General features: G+C 37.4%; 1 protein-coding gene across 7 annotated transcripts in view; it reads left to right on the top strand.

Moving 5' to 3' along the window:
• The window catches only part of VPS8 (VPS8 subunit of CORVET complex), a 268045-nt gene that overhangs the window by 42033 nt on the left and 198763 nt on the right, over positions 1-27249 (top strand). For 6 of the 7 annotated variants that reach the window (XM_059687232.1, XM_059687237.1, XM_059687235.1 and 3 more), the window contains exons 8-15: positions 2846-2970; positions 12792-12878; positions 15258-15325; positions 16546-16699; positions 16806-16865; positions 17964-18071; positions 20316-20396; positions 23664-23834. In XM_059687232.1, coding sequence (XP_059543215.1) covers positions 2846-2970; positions 12792-12878; positions 15258-15325; positions 16546-16699; positions 16806-16865; positions 17964-18071; positions 20316-20396; positions 23664-23834 — 854 coding nt within the window. Of the gene's footprint in view, positions 1-2845; positions 2971-12773; positions 12879-15257; positions 15326-16545; positions 16700-16805; positions 16866-17963; positions 18072-20315; positions 20397-23663; positions 23835-27249 lie in introns of those variants that run through there. The other variant, XM_059687238.1, reaches the window with a different exon arrangement.

Consider the following 27249-nt stretch of genomic DNA (forward strand, 5'->3'; position numbering starts at 1 on the left):
TATTTCTATTAACACAGTCCTGTTGGATGTAAATGAATACATCTTTCAGGAATGGCCAAGGTTGATAATTTGGTTTCTTGTCTAGCTAGTTTTCAGTACAGGGGACCCATAGTTAGGAAAGCAGAGTCATGTTTGGGTTTTTAACCTACAAATCACATACTGTCTTTTTCCTTTCCTCTTTTCTTCTCTGTTTCCTCTTTCTTAATGGTACCTTTATTTTCTATTTTATCATACACTTTAATTTTCCTATTCTTACTTTTCCTGAGCTATAATACTTAGTCTAATTTAAAGTATGAACTTTGTTAAATCAGAAAGCAATAGTGGTTGTCTCTAAGTTTGGTGGATCCGAACTATGTAAAGGTTGGATCTCAAAGCAGTGATTACAAAGGATCACAGCAGGACTATATTCAGACAGGACTCTGTGCTTGGAAGGCAGGAGCCCGGACTCTGGGGGCTTTGTGAGACTGGAATGGAGTTTCTGCCTTTGTCCTCTTAACTGTCACTTCATCCATTGCCTACACGCATGACCCAAAGTAGTGGTATGTATGGAACACTATTGCCCAACCGTTGTATCGTGACAGTTTGCAAAATAAGGTGTATGGATAAGCTGCTGACTGCTTAAGGCAACCCTGATAAGGACAATGGGAAACACCAGTTTTTATAGACAGTTTCAGTTAAGCAAAATAAAATGTTACTTCATATTTAGAGTAAGGAAAATAAAGGAAATCTTAATAATTTGAATTAAACTAGGGGAGGGAAGAAAAAGTATGTAAATAAGGAAAGTAGAAAAAAAATCTGTAATTGTAATAATGCTAGATATGAATAAAGATAATGACTTTTTAAACACATCAGCCCTTATATATTTATGAGTTTTACTCCTTTTTAAATATTCATCATAGAAGGCTAAAATCTAAAATGATTTCAGTAAACGAGAAGTATTTTTTGTGTGGCAGATACCATACAGCCATCAATTGTGTCAGAATTCCTTGGGAAGGTAGAAATTACTATTTGTGCCAGTTTATGAACATAGAAAAATATTCTTACAGTATTTAACTTTGGATGGGCAAAAGGACTTACATAATATTTCCTAGACCTGAGAATGCATGTTTTGTGGCTGTTTCTGATAACTACCCTTACAAAAGGAAGAGTTGCAAATGTGGACGCTGTTCAGATAATTGTCAGATGCCGCTGAGTGTAAGGAAGGCACCATGCTAGTATTCTGGGAGTGTTTATTCACGTACAACTTTTGCCTTACGGAGGTCTTATTCTCATAGTGGAAAACATATTTACCTCCAAAAAGTAGCATGTAGATAATATTAATAAAATTTGGCCAAGTAAATTTTAAAGATTTTATTGGCTTAATTCAGTGATTTATGAATCAGGTAGCATCATCTAGCACAGCAGTTTTCAACCTGTGTGACGTAAGAATTTTTAGAACATGCAATACCTGACTATTTAGTCAGGGCACTGACCTCTTTTCCCTTAGATTGTCAAATAAAAAAGTAACAACAGCTCACACAACAATAGCCATCCCATGTGAATGAATCAAAATGATACCTATTTTGTTTGGTCAGATCGGCAAAAAAATATACTTTTTGGTGTGCTGCAGAATTTTGGTGAATAGTTTATGTGTGGCATGAGATTAAAAAGATTGAAAATCGCTGATCTGGCAGATAGAAAGGAGCTACCAGAAGCTATACAAAATGAAAGACTTCTATAGGCAGAAGGGAATGGAGCAAGGAAGTTAATACTAGCAAAAAGCAGATTGGTTGTGGCAAGGTCACCTTCCTTTATGACGGGTCTGTCAGACAGATTACCTGACTAGTACTGACCAGGCAATTCCTGATGGACTCGTTTAAAATTCCATTCCTGGGAGACACCGAAACTAATTCGTATTAAGTCTTAGTTTGGTGATAGGGGGCTTAGCAAAAGTGACTCCATTTTGGGCCTTTTGTATTGTTTTTAATACTAGTGAAGGGTGATACAAACAATTGCTGAGGGAGTTGAGAGAATTCCAGATTGTGCAAGTGTGGTGGATTTATTTATTTTCCTCTCTAAAGTTACACTTTGTAGGCATGCCTTATTATATTTAAATTTTTTATTTCATGGGTTTCAAGTGGGTACAGTAATGAACGCTATACAAAATAAGCATTATCTAGGAGACACCTTAGAGAAATTTCTTTTAATTATTAGATAATAACATTTAATAAATATTTGAGTGCCTCCTGGAGATATCAGAGTTGATTAAGGCAAAATCCTTGCCCTTAAATAACTTAATCTAGTAGAGATTTTAATTATTTGCTTTTAGCATATCAAGTGTTGATGCTTGAAATAATTCTGTTAAGTAGTTTAAACACTATAATTTTATTTGTTCTGTTAATTTGCTTAGTAAACCTTTTCTTCATGGGTAATAGAAATGGAAATTTCAGTCAAATTCTAAATTAATAAAATTTGATTTTTCAATTTTTAAAGCTACTTAAAAAGGCGGTATTCCCTGTAACTTTTCATCTTAAAAATAGCAAGAAATACAATTATGGAATGAGGGCAATGAAAGGGGTTGTTTGTGGAGAGACACAGGTTTCTTGTGGAGTTTTTTACTTATCATTAGCAAGTTGTGTATTATGCTTGTGTGTGGATATTGTGTCTCCCCCAACCCCCCCGCATTCTTAGTGTCTAATTCAGTGCCGAGCCTTTAGTAGATGCTTAATACATGTATTTAAAATGATGTAACTTAATCAGTTGATTCTTGGTACCTCCCAAGTTTTTGAAAACAAGCCTGTAATAAATATGTATTTATTTACTCCTTCCATTTCTTTCACTTGATTTTACAAATTGCTTTCTTTAGATCAGAATCAAGCCTTGCGACTCTGTCTGGGTAGCACTAGTGTTGGAGGTCAGTATGGAGCCATCTCTGCCCTCAGTATTAACAACGACTGCTCAAGACTTCTCTGTGGCTTTGCTAAAGGACAGGTAAATGTGAACTTTATTTATCCATAAGACAATGTTGAAATCACTTTTTAAAAATAGTATCTCTAGATCAATATCTTGAAGATCAAAATATGTTATAAAGGGACATGCCTATAGAGCTGAGATTGCTGTCTCACTTTTGTCTTATTCAAAGTTTGTAGTAATTGTTATTGACTGAGCAAGAGTATGTGATTTTTTAAAAATTGAGTTATAATTCACATATAACATTATATTAGTTTCAAGTGTACAATATAATGATTCCATATTTGTATATATCTGAATTATCACCACAGTCTTTTTGCTATTCATCATCATACAGAGTTATATAATTATTTTTTCTTATAATGAGAACTTTTAAGATTTACTCTCTTAGCAACTTTCAAATATGCAGTCAGTATTATTGACTGTAGTCATCATGCTGTACATTACAGCCCCATAACTGATTTATTTTATAACTGGAAATTTGTACCTCTTGGCCCCCTTCACTCATTTTATCCAACCCTCAAGCCCCCTCCCCTCTGGTAACCACCAGTCTGTTTTCCATATCAATGAGTTTTGTTTTGTTCTTGTTTTTTTAGATTCCGTATTTAAGTGAAATCATATATTTGTCTGTCTCTTAGCATAATACCTTTAAGGTTCATCCATGTCACAAATAGCAAACTTCCTTCTTCTTTTTTTAATCACTGAGTAGAAATATATATATTCTATATATATCTCACATCTTCTTTATCCATTCATCCATTGATGGACCCTTAGATTATTTCCACATTTTAGCTGTTGTAAATACTACGGTGAACATGAGGCTGTAGATATCTTTTTGAGTTAGTACTTTTATTTTTTGTGGGATAAATTCCCAGGATTGGAATTGCTGGGTCATATGGTAGTACTATTTTTAATTTTTTGCAGAACCTCCATACTATTTTTCACAGTAGCTGCACCTACTTACATTCCAAACAGTAGTACACTAGAGTTTTGTTTTTTCACACCCTCGTCCACACCTGTTATTTCTTGTCTTTTAATCCTAGCCATTCTAACAGGTGTGAGGTGATATCTCATTTTGGCTTTGATTTGCATTTCCCTGATGATTAGTGATGTTGAATCTTTTCATGTGCTTGTTGGCTATCTGTATGTCTTTGGAAAAATGGCTCTTCAGATCCCCTGCTCATAAAGAAAAAAAAAGTTTTGGTGTTTTTTTTTCTTGCTATTTAGTTGTATGAGTTCTTTATATATTTTGGATATTAACCCCTTATCAGATATATGATTTGTACATATTTTCCCCCATTCAGTACATCGCCTTTTCATTATGTTGATGGTTTCCTTAGCTGTACAGAAGTTTTTTAATTTAATGTAGTCCCACTTGTGTATTTATGCTTTGGAGTCACATCCAAAAATTTATCACCAAGGAACTTACTGTCTATTTTTTTTTTCCTAGGAGTCTTGTAGTTTCAGTCTTACATTCAAGTCTGATCTATTTTGAGTTAATTTTCTTGTATGGTGTAAGATTTTATTCTTAGTTCAGTTTTATTCTTTTTTGCATGTGGCTGTCCAGTTTTCCCAGCACCATCTATTGAAGAGGCTGTCCTTTCCTCATTGTGTATTCTTACCTTCTTTGTCATGAAGTAATATATCTGGGTTTATTTCTGGGGTCACTGTTCTGTTCCATTGATCTCTGTATCTGTTTCTATGCCAGTACCATATAGTTTTGATTACTGTAACTTTGTAATACAGTTTTAAATCCAGGAGTGTGATACCTCTAGCTTTGTTCTTCTTTCTCATGATTGCTTTGGCTATTTGGGTGTTTATGGTTCCAAATAAGTTTTAGGATTGTTTGTTCTGTTTCATTGAAAAATGTCATGAATTTTTAGAGGAATTGTATTGAATCTATATATTGCTTAGGGTACTATGGACATTTTAACTACATTAATTCTTCTAATCCATAAGCTTGAAATATCTTTCCATTTATTTGTGTCATCTTCAGATTCTTTCACTCAGTGCATTATAATTTTCAGTGTACAGGTCTTTCACCACCTTGGTTCAGTTTAATACTAGGTATTTTATTCTTTCTGATGCAATTGTAAATGGGATTGTTTTCTTAATTTCTCTTTCTGATAGTTTGTTGTTATTGTATAGAAACAAAACAGAATTTTGTATATTGATTTTGTACCCTGCAACTTCACTGAATTTGTTTATTAATTTGAACAGTTTTTTTGGTGGTGGAGTCTTTAGCATTTTCTCTAAATAAAATTATATTGTCCACAAATATGACACTTTTACTTCTTCCTTTCCAATTTGGATGCTCTTTATTTTTTCTTTCCTAATTGTGCTGGCTAGGACTTTCAATACTATGTTGAGTAAAAATGGCAAAAGTGGGTATCCTTGTTTTGTTCCTAATTTTAGAGGAAAAACTTTCAGCTTTTCATTATTCACTATGTTAGCTATGGTCTTGCCATATGTGACTTTTATTATGTTGAGATATGCTGCCTGTATACCCACTTTGTTGAGAGTTTTTATCATAAATTGATGTTGAATTTTGTCAAATGATTTCTTGTGCCCATTAAGATAATCATATGATTTTATTCTTTATTTTATTTATTTATTTTTCCTGTTAATCCTCACTTGAGGCTATGTTTCTATTGATTTTTTTTTTCTTTTTAGAATAGAGGAAGGCGGGGTCGGGGGGGGGGAGAGAGAGAGAGAGAGAGAGAGAGAGAGAGAGAGAGAGAGAGAGAGAAGAGAAGAGAAAGAAACATTGATGTGAGAGGGAAACATAGATCAGTTGCCTCCCATATGTGCCCAGCTGGGGATTGAACCCATAATCTAGATACGTGCCCTTACTAGGGATTGACTGGCAACCTTTTGGAGCACAGATTGATGCTCCAACCAACTGAGCCACCTGGCCAAGGCTATTCTTTATAGTTTTAACTAGAGGCCTGGTGCACGAAATTTGTGTGTGCACCCCTGTGGGATTGGGCCTAAACTGGCAGTTGGAAATCCCCTGAGGGGTCCCAAATTGGAGAGGGTGCAAGCCGGGCTGAGGAACGCCCCCCCCCCCCACACAAATTTCATGCACCAGGCCTCTAGTTAAAAATATAAAGAATAGCCTTGCGAGATGGGGCCTAAACCGGCAGTCGGACATCCCTCTCACAATCTGGTGGCTCCTAACCGCTCACCTGCCTGCCTGATTGCCTCTAACTGCCCTCCCTTGCTGGCCTGATTGCCCCCAACTGCCCTCCCCTGCCGGCCTGATCGCCCCTAATTGCCTCTGCTTGCTGGCCTGATCGCTCCCTAACTGGTCCCCTGCAGACCTGGTCGCCCCCTAACTGCCCCCCTGCCGGCCTCGTCACTCCTTAACTGCCCCCCTGCTGACCTCATCACCCCTTAACTGCCCCCCTCACCTTGTCGGCCTGGTCATCCTTAACTGCTCCCCTACCAGCCTGGTCACCCCCTAACTGTCCCCCTGCCAACCTGGTTGCCCCCTAACTGCACCCCTACTGGCCTGATCACCCCTAACTGCCTCTGCCTCGGCCCCCACCACCGTGGATTTGTCCAGAAGGAAGTCGGACGTCCGGAAGATGTCCGGTCTACCTGGTCTAATTAGCATATTACCCTTTTATTAGTATAGATGTGTTGTATCATGCTGACTAACTTGTGGATATTCTACCATCTTTGCATCCCTTTTAATGTTTTGTTGAATTTGGTTTGCTAATATTTTGTTGAGGATTTTTGCATCTTTGTTCAATGATATTGGCCTATAATTTTTTGTTTTTGTCTGGTTTTGTTATCACAGTAATGCTGGCCTCAAAATTGAGTTTGGAAATGTTATTTCCTCTTCAGTTTTTTGGAAGAATTTGAGAAAGGCATTGAATCTTTTTCAAATGTTTGGCAGAATTCAGCAGTAAAGCTACCTGGTCCTGGACTTTTGTGTGTTGGGAGATTTTTGATTATTGATTCAGTCTCCTGTTAGTAATTGGTCTATTCAGATTTCCTATTTATGAATTAATCTTGGAAGATTGTATGTTTTTAGGAATTGGATCTATTTCTTCTAGGTTGTCAAATTTGTTGGTATATAATTGTTCACAGTAGTCTCTTATGCTTCTTTGTATTTCTGTGGTATCAGTTGTAATGTCTTACATTTTTTACTTAAGGCTTCTTTTTTTCCTTGTTGATTTTAACTAAAGGTTTGTCTATTTGTTTATCTTTTCAAAGAACCAGCTCTAAGTTTTATTGCTTTTTTTTTTTTTGTATTTTTGGTCTTTATTACAGTTATTTCTTCTCTGATCTTTATTATTTCTTTCCTCCTTCTAACTTTGGGCTTGTTTTGTTTCTTTTTTTCTAGTTCCTTTAGGTGTAAACTCAGCTTATTTATATGTGTTCTTTCTTGTTTCTTCAAGTAGGCCTGTATTGCTATGAAATTCCTTCTTAGAATTGCTTTTGTTACATCCCATGGATTTTAGTATGTTGTATTTCTGTTTTCATTTGTCTCAAAGTACTTTTTGATTTCTCTGGTTTCTTCATTGACCAATTGGTTGTTCAGTAGCATATTGTAAAACCTCCACATATTTGAGATTTTTTAATTTCTAGTTTTACACTCTGTGGTTAGAATAGGTGCTTGATAATGATTTCAGTATTCTTAAATTTATTGAGACTTGTTTTGTATCCTAACATGTGATTTATCCTGGAGAATGTTCTTTTTGCATTTGAGAAGACTGTGTATTATGCTGCTTTTGGATTGAATGTTCTTTATATGTTAAGTACATCTTTAAGGCCCATGTTTCCTTACTGATTTTCTGTCTCATGATCAATTCATTGATGTAAGTGGGGTATTAGAATCCCCTACTATTATTATATTGCTGTCAATTTCTTTCTTTAGGTTTTTCATATTTGCTTTATATATTTAGGTGTTTCTATGTCGGGTTCATAAACATTTACTAATGTTTATTGTCTTGTTGGATTGACCCCTTTATTATTATGTAATGCCCATCTTTGTCTTTTATTACAGACTTTGTTTTAAAGTTTCTTTTGTCTGATAGAAGTATAGCTACCCCAGCCTTCTTTTGGCTTTCATTTGCATGAAACATCTTTTTCTGTCCTTTTACTTTCATTCTGTGTGTGTCTGTACATCTGAAGTGAGTCTTGTAGTCACCGTATAGATGAGTCTTGTGTTTTAATCTATTCAGCCACTTCTGTGTCTTTTGTTTGGAGAATTTAGTTCACTTACATTTAAAGTAATTATTGACAGCTATGTACTTATTGCCATTTTGTTGATAGTTTTCTGGCTGTTTTATAGTTCCTTTCTTCTTCTCTTGTTCTCTATTTTTTTATAGTTTGATGACTTTATTGTTATGCTTAGACTCCTTTCTTATTATCTTTTAAATTTATAGCAAGCTAAGTTTTTTTCTGCATTTTAAATTTTATTTATTTATTTATTTAATCCTTACCTGAGGATATTTTTCCATTGATTTTTTAATTTTAATTTTATTTTATTTTTCTTTATTGATTATGGTATTACATATGTGTCCTTATCCCCCCATTCACCCCCCCTCCCCCCGCACCCCTTCCTCCACTCATGCCCTCACTCCCCTGGTGTCTGTGTCCATTGGTTAGGCTTATATGCATGCATACAAGTCTTTTGGTTGATCTCTCCCCTTTACTCCCACTCTCCCCTACCTTCCCTCTGAGGTTTGACAGTCTGATCAATGCTTTTCTGTCTCTGGTTCTGTTTTTGTTCATCAGTTTGTGTTATTCATTATTTTGCTTAACATAATGCTCTCCAGTTCCATTCATGCTATTGCAAATGTAAGAATTCCTTCTTTTTTACCAGAGCGTAGAATTCAATTGTGTAGATGTACCATAGTTTTTTAATCCACTCATCTGCTGATGGGCACTTAGGCTGCAAGCTAAGTTTTAATGCATTCTAAAACTTTACATTTTTACTTTCCCTCCCATATGTTTTATTTTCGATGTCACATTTTACAACTTTTTGTTTTGTGTATCCCTTAACTATTTATTGTAGTTTTAGTTCTCTTTATTACATTTGTCTTTTAATTTTCATATTAACTTTAATCTACTACATTTCCTATATATTTAACTTTACCAGTCAGATTTTTATTTTCATCTGTTTTCTTGTTACTAATTAGTGTCTGTCAGTTTAAAGAAGTCCCTTTAACATTTCTTGTAAGGCCTGTTTAGCGGTGATGTACTATTTTAGCTTTTGTTTATCTTGAAACTCTTTATCTCTCATGTAATTCTGAATGATAACCTTGCCCAGTAGAGTGCTCTGGAAGAGTTTTCCTTTCAGCATTTTGAATTAATTTATCATACCACTCTCTTCTGGTCTGCGAAGTTTCTGCTGAAAAAAATGCTGATAATCTTTGGGGAGGGTGGTGTTCCCTTGTTTGTAACAAGTTGTTTTTTTCTTGCTGCTTTTAACATTCTCTCTTTATCTTTACCTTTTGACATTTTAATTATAATGTCTCTTGATGTGGATATCATCTGAGTTTCCTCGATCTGGATGTCTGTTTTCTTCTCTAGGTTTGGGAAGTTTGCAGCAATTATGTCTTTTTTTTTTTTTTTTTAAATAATCTACTTTGTTGTTGTTTTTGTTAATCCTTAACCAAGGGTATTTTTCTATTGATTTTTAGAGAGAATGCAAGGGAGAGGGAGAGACAGAGAGAAACATCAATGTGAGAGAGACACATTGATTGGTGGCCTCCCACACACACCCTGCCTGGGGCCGGGGATCGAGTATGCAACATACCTGCCTTTGACTGAAATGGAACCTGGGACCCTTCAGTCCATGGGCTGACGTTCTAACCACTGAGCTAACTGGCTAGGGCTACAACCATTATGACTTTAAATTAAGTTTTCTGCCTCTTTCTCTCTTTTTTCTTCTTCTGGGTCTCCTGTAATGTGAATGTTATTTCACTTGATGTTAACCCCTAGGTTTCTTAAGCTAGCTTAATTTTTTAAATTCTTTTTTCTTTTTTCTACTTTGTTTGGGTGAGTTCCATTGCTCTGTCTTTCAGATCACTGATCCTTCTACTTTATCCAGTTTGCTGTTGAACCCCTGTTTTTTTTTTCTTCATTTTAGCTATTGTATTCTTCAACTCTATGACTTCTATTTGCCACTTTCATTTTTCTTTCTTTCTTATTGCCACTTTCTTATAGTTTCTATGTCTTTGTTGACATTCCCACTGTGTTCCTTCATTCTCCTGCCAAGTTTGGTGATCATCATTATTACCATCACTTTGAACTCTTTATTAGGTAAATTACTTATTTTCATTTTATTAAGATATATTTTTCTAAGGTTTTATCTTGTGTGTGTGTGTGTGTGTGTGTTTTAACATATTTATTTGTTTCCTCATTTTGCTTGACTCTCTGTATTTGGGGAAGTAGCTGCCTCTCCCACTCTTTTTTTATTTTTTTATCCCCCCCCTTTTTACCCCCTACTTCTCCTATCCTCCCCCCCCCCCCACTCATGCCCTCACCTCCCTGGTGTTTGTGTCCATTAGTTAGGCTTATATAAATACAAACAAGTCCTTTGGTTGATCTCTCCCACGCTTGAGGAGTGACCTTGTGTAGGAGAGATGAACCTTATTTTCAACCGGGCCCTAACTCTTGGTTGTCTCTTGAACCTTTGTGATTATCTAAGCAGCCTGATTTATTTTTGATAGGTCCCAGTTGTTGAGGATTTGCCATGCCCTGCCAGTGTTACAAAGGGAGGGATCTCATTCAGCACCCAGTTTCAGGCTGACTGAAAACCACATCCTTCAGCAGCAGCTTTTAATGTATACAAATATATTCAGTCCTCTGGAACTGCAGTTGTAAACCCTGCTGGCCTCCAGTCCAGGTGATCTGCAGGTGTCTCCTGGGAAACAGCTGAAAAAATCTGGGTTCCAGACAAGTATATAAGCTCCTTTCTGGGAGGTACCAGCAAGCTATAGTGAGAGAGTGTGTAAAGATGACATATTTTGGCCTACATTCCCTGAGAGCTCCTCTATGGCCTCTAGATGTGTGGCAAAGCTGAAGCCTGCCCCTGTGTGAATGGCATACTCCCACTGATTTTGGCAAGGCAAAGGGAGAGCACAGGGCTGGAGCGAACCTGCCAGCTTTGGTGAGGCCACTGGATAGTGCTGGGGTGTGCCCGCTGGCTTTGGTGGGGCTGTGAGAGTGCACCGGGCTGGGACACTCCTGCCAGTTTTAGTGAGAGAGCAGGGGAGTGTAGGGATGGGACATACTCTCCAACTTAGTGGGACAACACAGGAGTATACTGACTGCACACACCTGCTGTCAATAGCAGTGTAGAAGGAAAGTGCACAAATGGCATCCATTAGCACTGGTGTTGGCTAGGTAGAAGGGGAGCAAAAAATGGTGCCCAACCATGCCTCCATCCCCAGAGAGAGTCCCATCAGGCCCCTGCCCCTTCAGCAGACACTTTAAGATTAGCAAATGAATCTCCTTTACTGATAGTTTAGGTTCTTTTCAAACTTCTGATTTTGTGCTGGGTTCCTGGGCAAGTCCGCATGCAAGCCTGTTAAGGGCAGAATCTCAGTTCCCTAAAACTCTTTGTGTTTCCTGGACACAAGCCCTTTTGTTTTCAAAGCCAGGTGTTTGGGGGCTCATCTCTCTGATGCAGGCTCCAAGGGTAGGAGTGCCTGAATGGGGCATGAATTCCTCACTCCCCAGGGAGAAGCTCTGTATTTTTTGAGATCCCTCTAGATCAGTGGTTCTCAACCTTCCTAATGCTGCGACCCTTTAATACAGTTCCTCATGTTGTGGTGACCCCCAACCATAAAATTATTTTCGTTGCTACTTCATAACTGTAATTTTGCTACTGTTATGAATCGTAATGTAAATATCTGATATGCAGGATGTATTGTCTTTGTTACAAATTGAACATAATTAAAGCATAGTGATTAATCACAAAAACAATATGTAATTATATATGTGTTTTCCGATGGTCTTAGGCGACCCGTGCGAAAGGGTCGTTCGACCCCCAAAGGGGTCGCGACCCACAGGTTGAGAACCGCTGCTCTAGATAGTGGGTTGCCGTGCTGGGGGTGGGTTTTCGGTAAGACTGCATCTCTGTCTCTCCTACCCATCTCGATGTGGCCCTTTTACCTTTGTTGTGGAGGAGCTGTTCGCAGTTTTTAGGTCTTTTTCAGAGGGAATTATTCCATGTGTAGCCATGGGAGGAGGTGAGTTTAGGATCTTCCTACACTGCCATCTTGAATCCCCGACCTTTTAAGCCTGTGATTTTTAATATCCTAAATCATGTGTCTGAATAAGTAAATAGCTCTTATAAACAAACCCAGGTGTTATATAACACTTATTTCCTTGCAGTAGTGTAGATAATTGTTGCTACTTTTAAAATACAGTATATTCTGCTTTGTGTGTTCTTATTACTGTGCTCTTGGATAACTATTTTGGTATTTCTTTCCACTTCTGAAACTGGCAATAATATAGGGTATTTCTTACCTTGTGACTTATACATCACTGGCTAGTTTGGTAGTAAGACTTTCCTGTAATTTTTATCAGTCCTAAAGAAATGGGCTCATTAAAGAAATTTCTTTGACCTGTCAGTATAAAAACAACATTTAAAATCTAAAGGGAGAAGTAAATTGGGCGGGATGAGGGGTGGATGAAGATGGAATGAAGGCCCCGTGCTTTAATGTGTCTGTAACCTTGAGTTATATTTTAACTTTATGGTTCTTTGCCTGCAATGTTTATAGACCACGAATAGATTATTTCAGCAAGAAGGCAGGATATTTAAGTCCAAAAAATAGCAATAAATTTGTTTTTTAAAGCATTTAGTTGTCTTTTAGATTACTATGTGGGATTTGGCCAGTGGAAAACTCCTAAGATCAATAACAGATGCTCATCCTCCAGGAACAGCAATATTGCATATTAAGGTAATATCTTTGTTTTCTTTTTCTGATACTTTTTATTATTACGCCTTTGTATCTGTTTTTAAGTACATTTCTTTATAAAAAGAAATCCTGAAAAGACACTGTCTTTTTTTTGACTAGCCCAACAAGATGTTTGCCCAAGTGAAAATCCAGAGGTGGGCTAGCATGGTACCATTCAGCTGCAAGTTGAATTGATGTCTAATAGATATAGCAGGAAAAGAGTACACTGATGTGCTCCTAGATAAGAGGTTGGCAGCAAAGTCAGGTGTTACTTTAATGAAGCTCGTTGTGATGATTTTAAAAGGTCTTTTTACCTTTTGTGTAGTCCACCAAGGCTTTATTGCTGAGATAGTGTGCCTCGTCACACTTTGTTGGGAGTTACCTGAGGTTCAAGGCACCAACTGTGAAAGAACCAAGGTTTGCATTATGTTTAGAAATGAATCTGTTGCTTTATTTTCTGTCAGGCCTCTAAAGGAAAAGCATTAAGATTTGAATCTTGGCTTTCTCCTTACAGGCCTGAAAAAAATAAACCAACTTAGGACACAGATTTTATTTGTAAATACAGTGTAAAGCTTGGTTTTTGTATGTTGTCAAGCCCATGTTTAGAAGCATAAAAGGTAGAGGACTATAACTAGGGAAGTCTAAAATTAGATTTTCTAGATTTTAATCAGGTACACATTTGGTTGCTTAGCTGTGCAGACCTCTCTTATCCATACATCTGCTTTTTACAGTCTGCAAGCATCTGGAGTTTATGTGTCTGGATTTAGGTTAGTTACATAAAAGTCTTCTGTGAGAAAGCATTGAAGCATTTAGCAACAATGAAAACAACCAAGATAAGTAAAAGTAGAATTTCTTTTCTTTCTGAACATCATGGCACTTTATTTTGACCTTTTTTCATATGGCGTGTACCAACTGATAATATGTTATAGTTGTTTGTGTTTATGTTTTCTCTCCTTTAATAGATTAAGATCTTTGAAACCAGAATCTGTTTCTCATTTATTTTGTGTTATGCATAGTAGCTGCTCAATAAATGTTTGGTTGAAGGAATAATTAGTTGGTGATGTTTAGAAAGGCCAGTCCATTTGCAGAAAAAACATACCTTTTAGGAGAAACAATAGCAAAGAAGCTATAAAGGCAAAGAGAAAAGAGAAGAATGCAGCTGAGGTTAAAAGCATAGTAGTTGTAGCTATCCTGTTGCTTGGGAATGGTGGTAAAGGTGGTGCTGCACTCAGACATGTGACATTGGAGAAAAGTGTGGCAAGAGATATATATGATTAGATACTTCTGTAGTTTTGGATTGACAGTAGCCACTTGCACTTCAGTATTCTTACTCATTGTTCTCCAAAGTTAACTCTACATCTCATCAATAACATTTTGGGCTTGCGTATTTTTATTTGTTTATATATTTTAAAATTATATGAACATACTGTACTAGTACTTAAATACATTGTAAAACACATATACAAGATGTAGAAAATTAATAAATAAAAATACAGTCCTCTTATTTTTCCTATACTCTGGGGTATATGCCTCCCACTTTGGCAACTGCTCAGCCAGGCTTTGAGAGCACAAGTGTGGGACTTCTTTACTATGCCTGTGTGTGAGGTCGAGGAGGAATAATTTTACAGTGGCCTCCTGTACCTCAACCATTCCTGACTAAGAGCATGTAGGCACGCCATTTAGGATGGCTCACCAACCGTTGGGTTAGGGAGACCAGTCACTGTATATGGTACAAGTTAGTAAGTTATTCAGTTTACCATACCTCATAAACGCGTAGGTCAGCCTGTCACTGTGAACATTATTTATTACTTTGAGTTTTCCAGAGTAAGTAATAGTAACTGAGGTACTGTGTTAGTTGAAGAAGAGCAAGGAGGCAGCACATTTAGGAACAGCACATTTAGGAATAGTTATATAAAAAGTTAAACTATTTTATGTATAATGGATTAACTCCTCAGTTATTTAGAAAACATATTCAGACATGTTTATTCTCCAAAGATACCAAATATCTTTTATTGTGTCCTTATTCTTGAAAACAAGGCAACTGCAAATGTATCCAAAGTATCCTATTCAGTTTTAATAGCAAGTTAGAAAAAATTTAAAGAACCCAAGTAGAAAACTTAAGGGCTTTTATGAATTATAGTTTGTATTTTTCTTTTATCCTAAGGAAAGGTGGTTTTGCATTTTTAAAACCACAGGTTTTAAAAGATTTGAACCATTTTTATTCTGAATATGTGTAAGTTTGTGTGTTTAGAGTGATAAGCTAAGTTTAGCTAAGGTGTTTTCAATGCTAAGCATGTTTGTTTTAGATTTTAAAAAAGTTTTTCTCCCCTACCTTCTTAACATTTGACCTGTTACAAGAAAATAAATTTCTTCTCTGTTCAGTTTACAGATGATCCAACTCTTGCAATTTGCAACGACAGCGGAGGCTCTGTTTTTGAATTGACATTTAAGTAAGCGACTAATGGACATTTGTTGACAAATGGAAAGACTAGCTCTGGTTAATGACTTCAAGTTGAACATGAAGAAGTCTGGAAAACTCATGTAATTGAAAATAGGTTGTGGTTCTGTATTATAATGACCTGGGGAGGCTTATGGAACATATGGAGTCCCAGGCCTGCCTTCCACCCCTCAATCTCTATCTTAGTAGGTTTGAGTTGGGATTCTAAACTACTCCCCAGATTTGGGGAACTATTATTCTGGAGTATTTCACTAATTTTCCTTTAGTTCTCAGACTGAGCTGATTATAAAACCATAGTAGCCAGGTATAGGAAGGTTTTTATTGTCTTAGAATTGCCCCATTTATACTTTAAATAAAAGCGAAGACTATTTCGATAACATGGAAGAACACTTATAAAGCTGAGTTTAGAAAAATAGAATATCAAATATAATGTGTATTATGTTTCCCTAAGTTCTTTAAGGACTTTTTTTGTTTCTTGTATTTCTTATACCTTCTGACAATGCTGAGGCCAAAGTAATTGCTTAAAAAAATACTATTTATTTGTTCAGCTAATTTTTATTGAGCATATGTATGTGTAACCATTGTTCTAGGCACCGAAGTTGTAGCTGTTGGGGTGGGGGGAGGGATACAGACAATAAACCAACACACAAATGAAATAATTTCTATAGTTATGAGTGCTGTGAAGAAAAGAAGACAGGTCAGTGTGCTGGAGTGCACTTGAGGGTAATTCAGGAAGGCTTCTCTCAGAAGCTGACATTTGAGTAAAGATCTGAATGATAATGTGGTCAACAGATGTAAAGATCTGAAAGAAATATTTCAGGCAGAGGGACATTCAGGCACAAAGGCTTTGATGGGTGGGCACAAACTTGGCCTGCTGGAGCAACTGGGAATAAGTTAGATGTGGCTGGAGTGTGACTTTCTCAGGAACAACAGTAATGCGAGAGGGTGAAGGCTGGAGCCAGATCATATAGGGCCTTTTAAAACATTTAAAGAAATTTGGATTTTGTGTACAGTGGCAAGCCATTGGAGTGTTTTTTAGAAGAGTAATAAATCTGGCCTATATTTTAAAAAGATCGTGCTGATGTCTTGTGGAGTTTGCCTTGCTGGGGGCCAGAGTAGGAGTTAGGAGGCTATTGTCATAGTCTAAGCTAGAGATGATAGTGCCTTGGGTCATTGTTAAATTGGTTCTGAATCTTTTGGTTACATTTTCAGGAGAGTGATGGGAGTGAGAACTTGTGAGTCTAGATGCCTGTTCAGTGGTTCCAAGGGTGAAGTGTGCTGTATTGAGCCTCTTCATTCTAAGCCTGACTTGAAAGATCATCCCATCACACAGTTTTCCTTACTGGCCATGGCATCCTTAACCAAGGTGGGTGTATTTAGAAGATGGAACTCAGACCTTTTAGAAAGGCTTTGAAAACCAAAAAAATTGAAAATGACAGGATAAATATTAAATGATATTTTTTCTCTTGAAGATACTGGTCATTGGATTGAAACCATCCTTGAAAGTGTGGATGACTTTTCCCTATGGACGTGTGAGTAAGCTTCTCCATCTTTTCAGCAAAAAAAAACCATGTCAGGAGGTTGGGGAAAACAAAATTTAAGTGGTGAATTCTGTGAGATTGTCATAAAACCAGGTAGATGAAAGTCTACTCCAAAGATTATTGTCTGGGCTTACCTTGATGTGACCAAAGCAGCATAAGCTGTTGACTACAGCGGTGTTCCTAGGATCATGAGATCTGAACTTCTCTACCTTTATTGCTTTAAGCTTTTTTTAGCTGCTGCTTAGATACTGAACTGGTAGAAAACAATAGCTAACATATATTGCTACTACATACTGTTTCCTTGGCTTCTGCCTCTGGTATGTTACACACACCTGATTTCCTTTCTTTCCTGCTTGATTGTTTTCCGAGGGTTGTGGTCTTCCAGTGTGTGTGTGAGGAGAAGTATTGATGGGATGGGATGGAGAATGATGCTACTGAACTAAGACTAGTTCAGAAAGCAGCCCTTATACTGAGGGAGATCACGCTTCTGTTTCCTTGTTGGTACTCTGTATATCTCTAGGCCCCAGCGGAAGCCTGGCAAAGCTGGTTTAGATTGCCACTAGTATTTCTTAGGTTAACTTCATTGGCTAATTGAGGTTTATCATGGTGTTTTGTGTTTGCATCCTTTTCGTATGTTTTTATTGATATTTGTTCCAACCTTTTATTATGAACATTTTCAAACAGAGAAGTTGAAAAAAACTTACATTAAACATCTGTATACCTACCATCTAAATTCTATAATTAACATTTTAGTGTACTGTATTTACTATATATCTATCCATCTCTTCATTTACTTACCAATTTATTTATTTATTTATTTCCAAGTAAATTAAAGAAATCAGCATTGTTTTTTCTTAATCTAAAGATCAGCATGCATATGATTAGCTATAGTTATCTAAGTTTTTCCTCTCATAAAATTTACATACAATAAAATACACAGATTTGTATTATTGAATATCTCTGCTTTGTTGGCATTTTAATGAGTAATTGGTAGAAGGAACAGTAGCCAGATGGTGTTTTTAATCAGTTTTCTCTTTGTCTTTTTGCCCATTAACCGTGATGAATTTTTTTGGTCTTCTCTTCACTTAGATGGATCCTTCCAGTGTACCATTGCTGGCCTGGCACTTTGTGGCAGCGCATAATTCTGTGAATCCCATGCTTGCTTTTTGCAGAGGAGATGTTGTGCATTTCCTTTTGGTAAGTCCCAATATTTGCTAGATCTGTTATAAAGTCCTTTATCAAAAGATTTTTTTTTTCTGATTCATTGGTAATTTAATATTGTGTCAAAGAAATACGCTATCTAATTCTTTGGAGAGAGCGTGACATACTTAATTTTTATTTAAGGCTTTAATGGTTAACATGGAAAACTACTGATCACCCTACTCTGTGCCCTTTCATGGTGTGTTTCTCAGTTCCATCACCTTTGACTAATAAATAATTAATGGTGTATGTGTAATATGAATGTACATATGTCTGTAATAATGGCTTACCTATAAACATATAGTGTATTTATCAGACAGCAAGTATTATTGAATATCTGCTGTGTTCTCTACACTGTGATGAACACAAGAAGCAATTGAGGGAAGTATAAATTCTTCTTCCACATAGCTTAAACTATTGTTTGAAAAGCCACATCAGTATGCTCATTACTACTATGGAGAATGGTTTAAGGATTCAACCATGTGGTGAGAATTAAAAGTTGATACCTTGAGAGTATGAAGAGATTTGTATGGACTAGAGAGGCCAGGGAAGACTTTATGAAGGATATATTGCAAATACTATGGGGCGTGGGGTGGATATGCATAATAAGATGAACTGAAGTTATAGAGGTAAGAATGTAATTTTTATAACATTCAGTATTTATAAAATAACTTGTCTAGTATTTTTCTTCCTCACTCGACTGAAAGCTCCATCAATCTAAAGACCAACTCTATAACTATATTTCAGCCACTAGGGTAGTGCTTGTATATAGATGTTTAGTAAATGTTTATAGAATTAATGACGGGGAGAAACATATTGTGGAAAATAAAGTTGAGTATATGGCATGGATCTAGATTAGGGGTTGGCAAACTCTGGCCTGTGGGGCAAATCTGGCTGGCTCCTTGTTTTTGTAAGTAAAGTTTTATTAGAACACAGTCATGCCCATTCAGTTATGTATTATTTGTGGCTGCTTTTGCACTATAGTGGCAGAGTTGAGTAACTGTGACACAGACCATATGGTCTGCAGATCCCCAAATATTTACTGTGTGGCCTTTTACAGAAAAGTTTGCTAACTCCTGATCTGGTTTGTGTATACTTGACCTATATTGGTAATGGGGAGCCATCATGGGTTCTTAGGTAATTAAAATGATAAAGATGTGGTTAAAGTGATATTTTAAGAAGATCAGTATGGAAATATCAAAAAGGAAAGATTGTAGGAGGGAAATGGAAGGTTTGGCTCCTGTAATAAAGCAGGTATGAGGTCTTTGGACAAGGATGGTCAGTTGTAGTGAGAGGTAGGGATGATATTTTGAAGGAAAGACAAGGCTTCTGATATTATTGGTTCTAGGACTGAAGGATACGAACCAAACATTTCATTTTTGAGTTTACATTTTAAAAGCTTGAAATATTTAAAGAGTTAAGGTTAGGGAAGGTTTGAGTGTGCTGAGTTGGTAATGAAGGTGGAACTCTCAAGTGTTGTATTGGAGAATGTCTTCTGGGCAGATGGCAATCCAGGTCTGGGGTACAAGTGAGAATTCAGGGATAGAGAAGGTAGTTGAAACTGTGAAAATAAAAAGCTAGAGCATACATAACCTTAGTGGATATTCACACAAGGGAAAGGAAGAAGATAAGGCAACAGGAGAGGGAGCGGGCCTAAGCCATCAGATCGGACACCCCCTAAGGGCTCCCAGACTGCAAGAGGGCGCAGGCTGGGCTGAAGGACCCCCCGAGGAGTGCATAAATTTTCGTGCACCGGGCCTCTAGTATATAAATAAAAGATTGACACTGAAGTTCTTTGGGGAAACTTTGGGTTGTTTGTGCAATAATAGTATTATATGTCAGAAAAGTCTAGTTTTGTCGCTGCAGCAGCTTTTTTCTTTTAATGAACTTTTGTTTGATTTTTTCACACCATGTCACCATCCGATTTCATGTCTTAACTCTAGCTAAATACAGTCATTGGTATAGTGAGATTAAGTTGTTCTGAATTATGACAGAGTGGACATTACATTACAGAATTTGCTAATACTGACAGCTGAACCACTGACCAGATATGCCTTGGATTTTGGTACAAATCATGGTGTGATCATTTCTGTCATTTATGTGATAGTTTCTTTAACTATCAATATTTTTGACTTATCCATACTCTGAATGGAAATAATTTCTGGGTGGAGTATAATGAAGTATCTAAAAATATCCCTCAAACAATAGCTGAGGTTTTGGTTGTTTTTATTTCATCATCAGGTTAAGAGAGATGAATCTGGAGCAATCCATGTTACTAAGCAAAAGCATCTTCACCTCTACTATGACCTCATCAACTTTACTGTGAGTATTCAAATGAACTATCCCCATTTATTGCATGCAGTTGTTTTGGGATCATGGTGTGTTAAAGCTATCAGGATTTCTGCCATGAACCATGCCTTTAGGATTATATGAAATATGGACAGAAGTGAAGTCTGGCTTATATTGAATAAAATCTGAGTTTGATATGATGTCACATTATTTTTCTTGTCTTTCAGCCTATGTCTTGCTGAACAAAAATTTTCTTTAATGTCCTAATTAGTTTAAAGGGGAATTTAGAAGAATTCAGGTGGATTTCTTCAGGATTATTGCTGGACTTTCTTTGTAAACATATTTTTATCCTTCTGAGTTTGTCCTAATTGGTTCAGGAGCTTATCTACGCTTTTCTTTTCTAGTGGCTAAAAAGTTTGCAGAGGTCTCTCTCTATCACACATCTCAGTCCGAAGTGACTTTTGGTGTAAAAAAAAAGAATATTTCTTTTTGTGTCAATTTTTAAATAGTGTGTTAATTCTCTAATAGTGCAGTTATAATATTTCTGGGTTTCTGTCATTAGTGCTCTTAGCATATCACTATCTGGTATCCAGTGAAATATTCTGTAGATATATGAATATAGGCAACCCTAAATATAAGACTGTGCCTCATTTTTCCAATAAAAGGCTAAAAAAAGTTTTACCCCCAATTTGATAAAATGAAACATTTTAGGATTATGGATGAAATAAATACTTATTATATAAGATTTATAAGTTCAGTTTATAAATTGAGTTATAAAGATTATTGAGATTATTTAATCTCACACATAGATCATTGATTTAGAAATAATGCTTTTTCTTATAAACATTTCACGAAATAATTTTGTTTAATCTCTTCTCATGTATATAAGACATCAGTGACTTTGTCAACATTAGAACCACTTGTTGAATCATTGGACACAGTTTTCTAGAATTCATCATCACTTCTGTTTAAGATGTTTGAGATACAGCACTTTTAAAATCAGCATATGATTCTTCCCCTGGAAAATTTTTTTCCAACCACAAGTAGTCATGCTCCTGACAATTCCACAGCGAGTATTTTTATTTGTCCTGTGGCTTATCCATGATGTGACCACTAACTGCATTGCTCTGTAAATTACCTTTAAAAGGTTTGTTTACAACAATGTCAACACTCACCATTATGAGATTCTAACCTCAGGAATAATTGCTAAACTGCAAACTTTTTTTCCTCTGTCATTCTCTCTCTGTTTTAAAGCATTTAAAAACTATTACTGACTGATATTCACTAAGGCTAATAAAAAAATGTATCTTTTTTTTCCTAAATGATACTTTGTTTTTCACAGTAAAGTGATCAAAAGAGCACCTTATAGGAGCTCTTTGTAAAAGATTTGAGTACCTAACTCTGTTTTCTGAGAGATATTTTTTTGGGGGTGGGAAACAAACCAACACACAGAAAAACAAACCCTTCCTTTATAAGTAGCTACTATACAGTGGTAGAGCATATCTTCAGCATATGACAAGAGAAAATTGATCCATTTTCAACTTGGTTGTCACTGATATGGTATGCAAATAAGCTTTGATAACCTGGGATAGATCATATAAATAAATCAACATGAATGCCAGAGAGATAATGTGCAGGGGAATTATTTTGTTCCCTCTAATTTAGAATTCTAATTGAGCAGATTTAAAAACTTTATTCCTTGGGAAGGATTAAGATTTTTAAAAATATATTTTGAAAATAAATCTCATACATAACCCAAGAAATTTATCAAAATGGCATTCTTCAGAAGATTTTTAACATTATTATTTAGTTATTATTTAAAAAATTATAATAGATACTAGAGCCCTGGTGCACAAAAATTTGTGCACTGGCAGGGGAGGGGTGGGTTGGGGGTGTCCCTCAGCCCCACTTGTGCCCTCTCACAGTCTGGGACCTTCGGGAGATAACCACCTGCTGGCTTAGGCCCGCTCCCCGGGTGGCAGATGGCAGGCCCGATCCCTCTGTGCCTGCCCTGCCTCCCCGGGTCACGCACACAGCAGGGCCGATCCCGGGGTTGGGGCACCGCCCCGGGTTGGGTCGCACACGGGACGCCCTGGGCGTGTCGCACATGGGACGCCCTGGGCGGGCTGGCTGATCGCTGCTGCCCCGCCCGGCCGCCCCGGGTTAGGTTGCACATGGGACGCCCGGACAGCAGCCAGGCGGGCCGGCCGATCGCTGCTGCCCCTCTCGGCTGCCCCGGGTCAGGTTGCACATGGGATGCCCGGACGGCGGCCAGGCGGGCCGGCCGATCGCTGCTGCCCCGCTCGGCCGCCCCGGGTTGGGTCGCACATGGGATGCCTGGATGGAGGCCGGGTGGGCTGGCCGATCGCTGCTGCACCACCCGGCCGCCCCAGGTCGGGTCGCACACGGATGCCTGCCACCCCAGTCGCAGATAGCAGGCCCGGATGGCAGCAGGGCATGTGGGATGGCGCTGTCCTGCCCTGCCTGCAGTATGCAAATTAGCCGCCATCTTTGTTGGCGGTTGATTTGCATATCACACTGATTAGCCAATGGGAGGTGTAGCGAAGGTACGGTCAATTACCATGTTTGTCTATTATTAGATAGGATAGAAGACATAGAAAAATACAGCAAAAACTCTCCTAATAATTTTAGGGAGGTTTTGAAGGAAATATATATTTTAAATAGCTTATATTTTGAACTATGTATTACAAATATATTTCAACAATTATCCTTTGACCACCTAGGTTTATGAGATTTAATTTGCCCTTAGATAGGATAGAAGACATAGAAAAATACAGCAAAAACTCTCCTAATAATTTTAGGGAGGTTTTGAAGGAAATATATATTTTAAATAGCTTATATTTTGAACTATGTATTACAAATATATTTCAACAATTATCCTTTGACCACCTAGGTTTATGAGATTTAATTTGCCCTTTTGTTTCATTGATGTAAAACTGAAATACAAAGTTTGACACTTTGCTTAAGTCATTTGTGACTTAAGCAAAAATTTTATGAAAGCCAATATATCCTATAACATATATCTATTAAAGATTTTTGTTAGCCTTCTTTCGGACTACTAGAGTGTCATTGTAGCACTGTCAAACTCAATATTGTGTTGTGTTCCTATTGTTCTCTGGGCTGTTTACTCAGTAGTTCTTGCTGTGATTGTGTTGTCATGAAGTTATTAAATGGATAAAGTCCTCAGGGTCATTAACTGAGTGGCCAAGCTTTCTTCTTGTCCTGAATGATGGCGTGGGATGGGCCTCACTTTTGTTTTGTTGTGTGCTTGAATTGCAGTGGATGAACTCACGCACAGTTGTACTCTTGGATAGTGCAGAGAAGTTGCATGTGATTGATCGGCAAACTCAAGAGGAATTGGAAACAGTGGAAATCTCAGAAGTTCAGTTGGTCTATAATAGCAGCCATTTCAAATCACTAGCCACCGGAGGAAATGTTAGCCAGGCACTGGTAAGGGTAACCCATTACCTTAGTACTGACTTGATAAACGCGGTGCTTTGTTGCTGTTTTGAAATGGAAACTGCGAGGAGGTATCTTTGTGTTTTGAGGTGTTTCTTTAAAAGCCGCTAGGTTGAAGTGTATGTGGGTGTGTTTGTAAATATTCAGGAATGTGAACTAAAACAATAATTTCTCTTACCTTCTATTCAGAAATATGACTAATTTAATGGCCAAGAGTTTTAACTTTTATGCTAAAATAATAAAATGAAGTTGGAAATTTATGAGACAGGAGTTATAAAAGCAAAATATTTTAGAAAGTTTAATATGGCAGCAATAAGTATGATAGATTTAAGGGGTAAATGACTAGTGACAGGTAGTCCATGAGGCTTTGGAAATATTTGGGTGATTGGTAAAGGAATGAACAGGTATAGTGTTTGTGGAAATTAAAAGGCAAAGATAGGCTTTGAGAGAAAGAAAAAAGATTCTTTCAGAGTAGGAGATAGATGAAATGTTGGTGTGCTTGGAGAGAAGGAAGACATGAAAATTATGATCTTAGTATTAATCTATACTAATAATAGCTTAGGTGGTGTCACGCCCTCACTTATCACGCCCTAATGTTGTCACAAGATGGCCATCACAAGATGGCTGCACGCACAGCGGAGGTGGGGCCCAGCAGCCGCTCTGCACGGTGAGGCCTGGGGGTCCTGTGGCTCCGTGCAGCGTGGAGGAGCCGGTCCCGGCATCTCTGCTGCCTCGAACGGAGGAGGTGGATCCGGGTGGAGGAGGTGGGTCACGGCAGGGGAGGGCAGTTGTGGGTGATCAGGCCGGCAGGGGAGCAGTTAGGCATCAATAAGGCCAGCAGGGGAGCAGTTAGGGTGCGATCAGGCTGGAAGGAAGAAGCAGTTAGGGGCAATCAGGCAGGCAGGCAGGTAAGTGGTTAGGAGCCAGAGGTCCAGGATTGTGAGAGGGATGTCCGACTGCCGGTTTAGGCCCAGTCCCACAATTGGACATCCCCTGAGGGGTCCCAGATTGGAGAGGGTGCAGGCCGGGCTGAGGGACACCACCAGAATTTCGTGCACCAGACCTCTAGTTTTACCATATTTTAAGTAACTGTAATAATGGCCTTTAGCAATTTACACAGATAGTTTACAGTTAAATTACTTTGAATTGTGATCTCATGTTTCCTAAACCAGTAATCTTTAAGCAGGAAATTAGACTATTATGAGGCTTCCTGGGTATTTTCTTGAAGAAAATAGTAATAATGGTCATATTTAATGAGTGTCTGTTGCATGAAATGTAGCCATTGCCCAAATCTCTCTGAGATATTAGAACCTCAGAGCATAAAATATACATGAAAGGGTCGTTCAGCCTTAGAATTTAGAAACCAAGAAAATCCAGAGTAAGAATAATGATAAAACAATAGAATTTTCTAAAGTAAGAATAATTACTGTCTCACACTTAGATGTTTTCTGGTGTCTGGTTATTAAAAATACTTTCAAGTATTTTTTTAAGTCAGACTTTAAGCTTATACTTTCAGCTAAGATAGAATAATGGGGCCTGGATTTACTCTCCTGTCTGGGGGAAAAAATCAGAAAAAGAAACAACAGTTTCCAAGATACTGGATATCATGTAATGAAGCACAGCAATTCCTGACAAAATAGGAAACAAATGGCACGAGCCCTATGGGTATCCCAATGTCTGTCCTTGAGAGTTTCCATGTGGCTCAGGGGGAGGAACCCAGATGGAGCTTGGAGTACTCCATGAGTGAGACAGAGCGGAGACTGAGGCTGCAGGAAGACAAGTGTGGGTAGGACAGGCCAGAGTACTGGTGTGAAGAGCACTATACAAAGGGTCCCCTTGGGTATTCAGCAGGCTACTAATCAATAGAAACTGCCCAAGGCAAGGGAAAGAAATATTTGTAAGATTTGGAAGGAACAAGAGCTAGTGATCACACTGGCTTGTTTACACCAGCCAGATGGAAAACCTTATGATTCACATGCATTGGGCAGAGTACTCGGACATCTTGCCTCAGTAGTGGGGAATAGTTAGAACTAAAGTAAATGCTGCTCTCATCCCCACTAACATATCTTAAAAACAAGACGAGAAAGGAACAAATTGTTTCCAGGTAACTTAACTCCTCCCAGAACAAAGCACAATAATATTAATAAGAATACAGAAATTCCCAGGACCCAACATGCTGAAATTTGAAATTTGCAGTGTCTGCCATTGAATCAGGGATTACTAGGCATGCAAAGAAAAAGTAAAACACAACTTATACTGAGGAGAAAAATCTATCAAAACTGACTTAAACCTGAAACAGATATTAGAATTAGCAGACAAGGACATAACAGTTATCATAGGTGTAGTCCGTATGTCCAAAAAATTAAGTAGAGACATGGAAGATTTTAAAAGATGTAAATCTAGAGATAAAACTAAAGTGCTTGAAATGAAAAATACACTGGATATGAAGCAAAAATGAACAAAATTGAAATGAGAAAAAGACAACTTCACAATTATAGTTTGGAAATTTTAAACTCTCTCAGTAAGTAATAAAATGAGTAGGCAGAAAAACATTAAGGGTATAGAAGACTAAAAAGAACACTGTTGATCAACTTGACCTGACAGTTATAGGATATTGCACCCAACAGAAGCAAAGCACAATTATTTTTCAAGTGCATGTGGAACATCCACTGATATAGATTATATGATAGGCCATAAAACAAGCTTCAGCCAATTGTTGAAGGAATCATCAGGGTCACTTTGGAGATAATTCAAATATTTGGAGATTAAATAACACTTTTATAAATAAACCATGAGACAAAGAAAAAAATCTCAAAGGAAATTAGAATATATTTTGAACTAAATGAAAATACAACATATAAAAATCTGTGATCCACAATTAAATCAGTTTTTGAGGGCAATTCATAGCATTAAGTACTTACATTAGAAAGAAGAAAAAATCTCAAATAAGTGATCTAAGCTTCTATCTTAATTAAGGAAATAAAAAAAGAGAGCACAATATACTTAAAGTAGATTGAAAGAAGAAATAATAAAGATGAACACAAATCAATTAAATGGAAAATGGACAAATGATAGGAAATTAAAGAAACCAAAAGCTGGTTCTTTGAAAGATAAATGAAATTGACAAACTTCTAGTGAGACTAATCAAGGAAAAAAGGGGGAGGGCACAATTGCTAATATCAGGAGTGAGGGTGATAATGTCACTATAGAGTCTATAGGTATTAAAAAGATAATATGCCCAGCCGGAGTGGTTCAGTGGTTGAGCATTGACCTATGAACCAGGAGGTCACAGTTCAATTCCCAGTCAGGGCACATGCCCAGGTTGAGGCTTGATTCTCAGTGTGGGGAATGCAGGCGACAGTGGATCAATGATTCTCTGTCACCATTGATGTTTCTCTCTCTCTCT

The sequence above is a fragment of the Myotis daubentonii genome, chromosome 3 (genome assembly GCF_963259705.1).
Source record: "Myotis daubentonii chromosome 3, mMyoDau2.1, whole genome shotgun sequence".
Taxonomy (NCBI): domain Eukaryota; kingdom Metazoa; phylum Chordata; class Mammalia; order Chiroptera; family Vespertilionidae; genus Myotis; species Myotis daubentonii.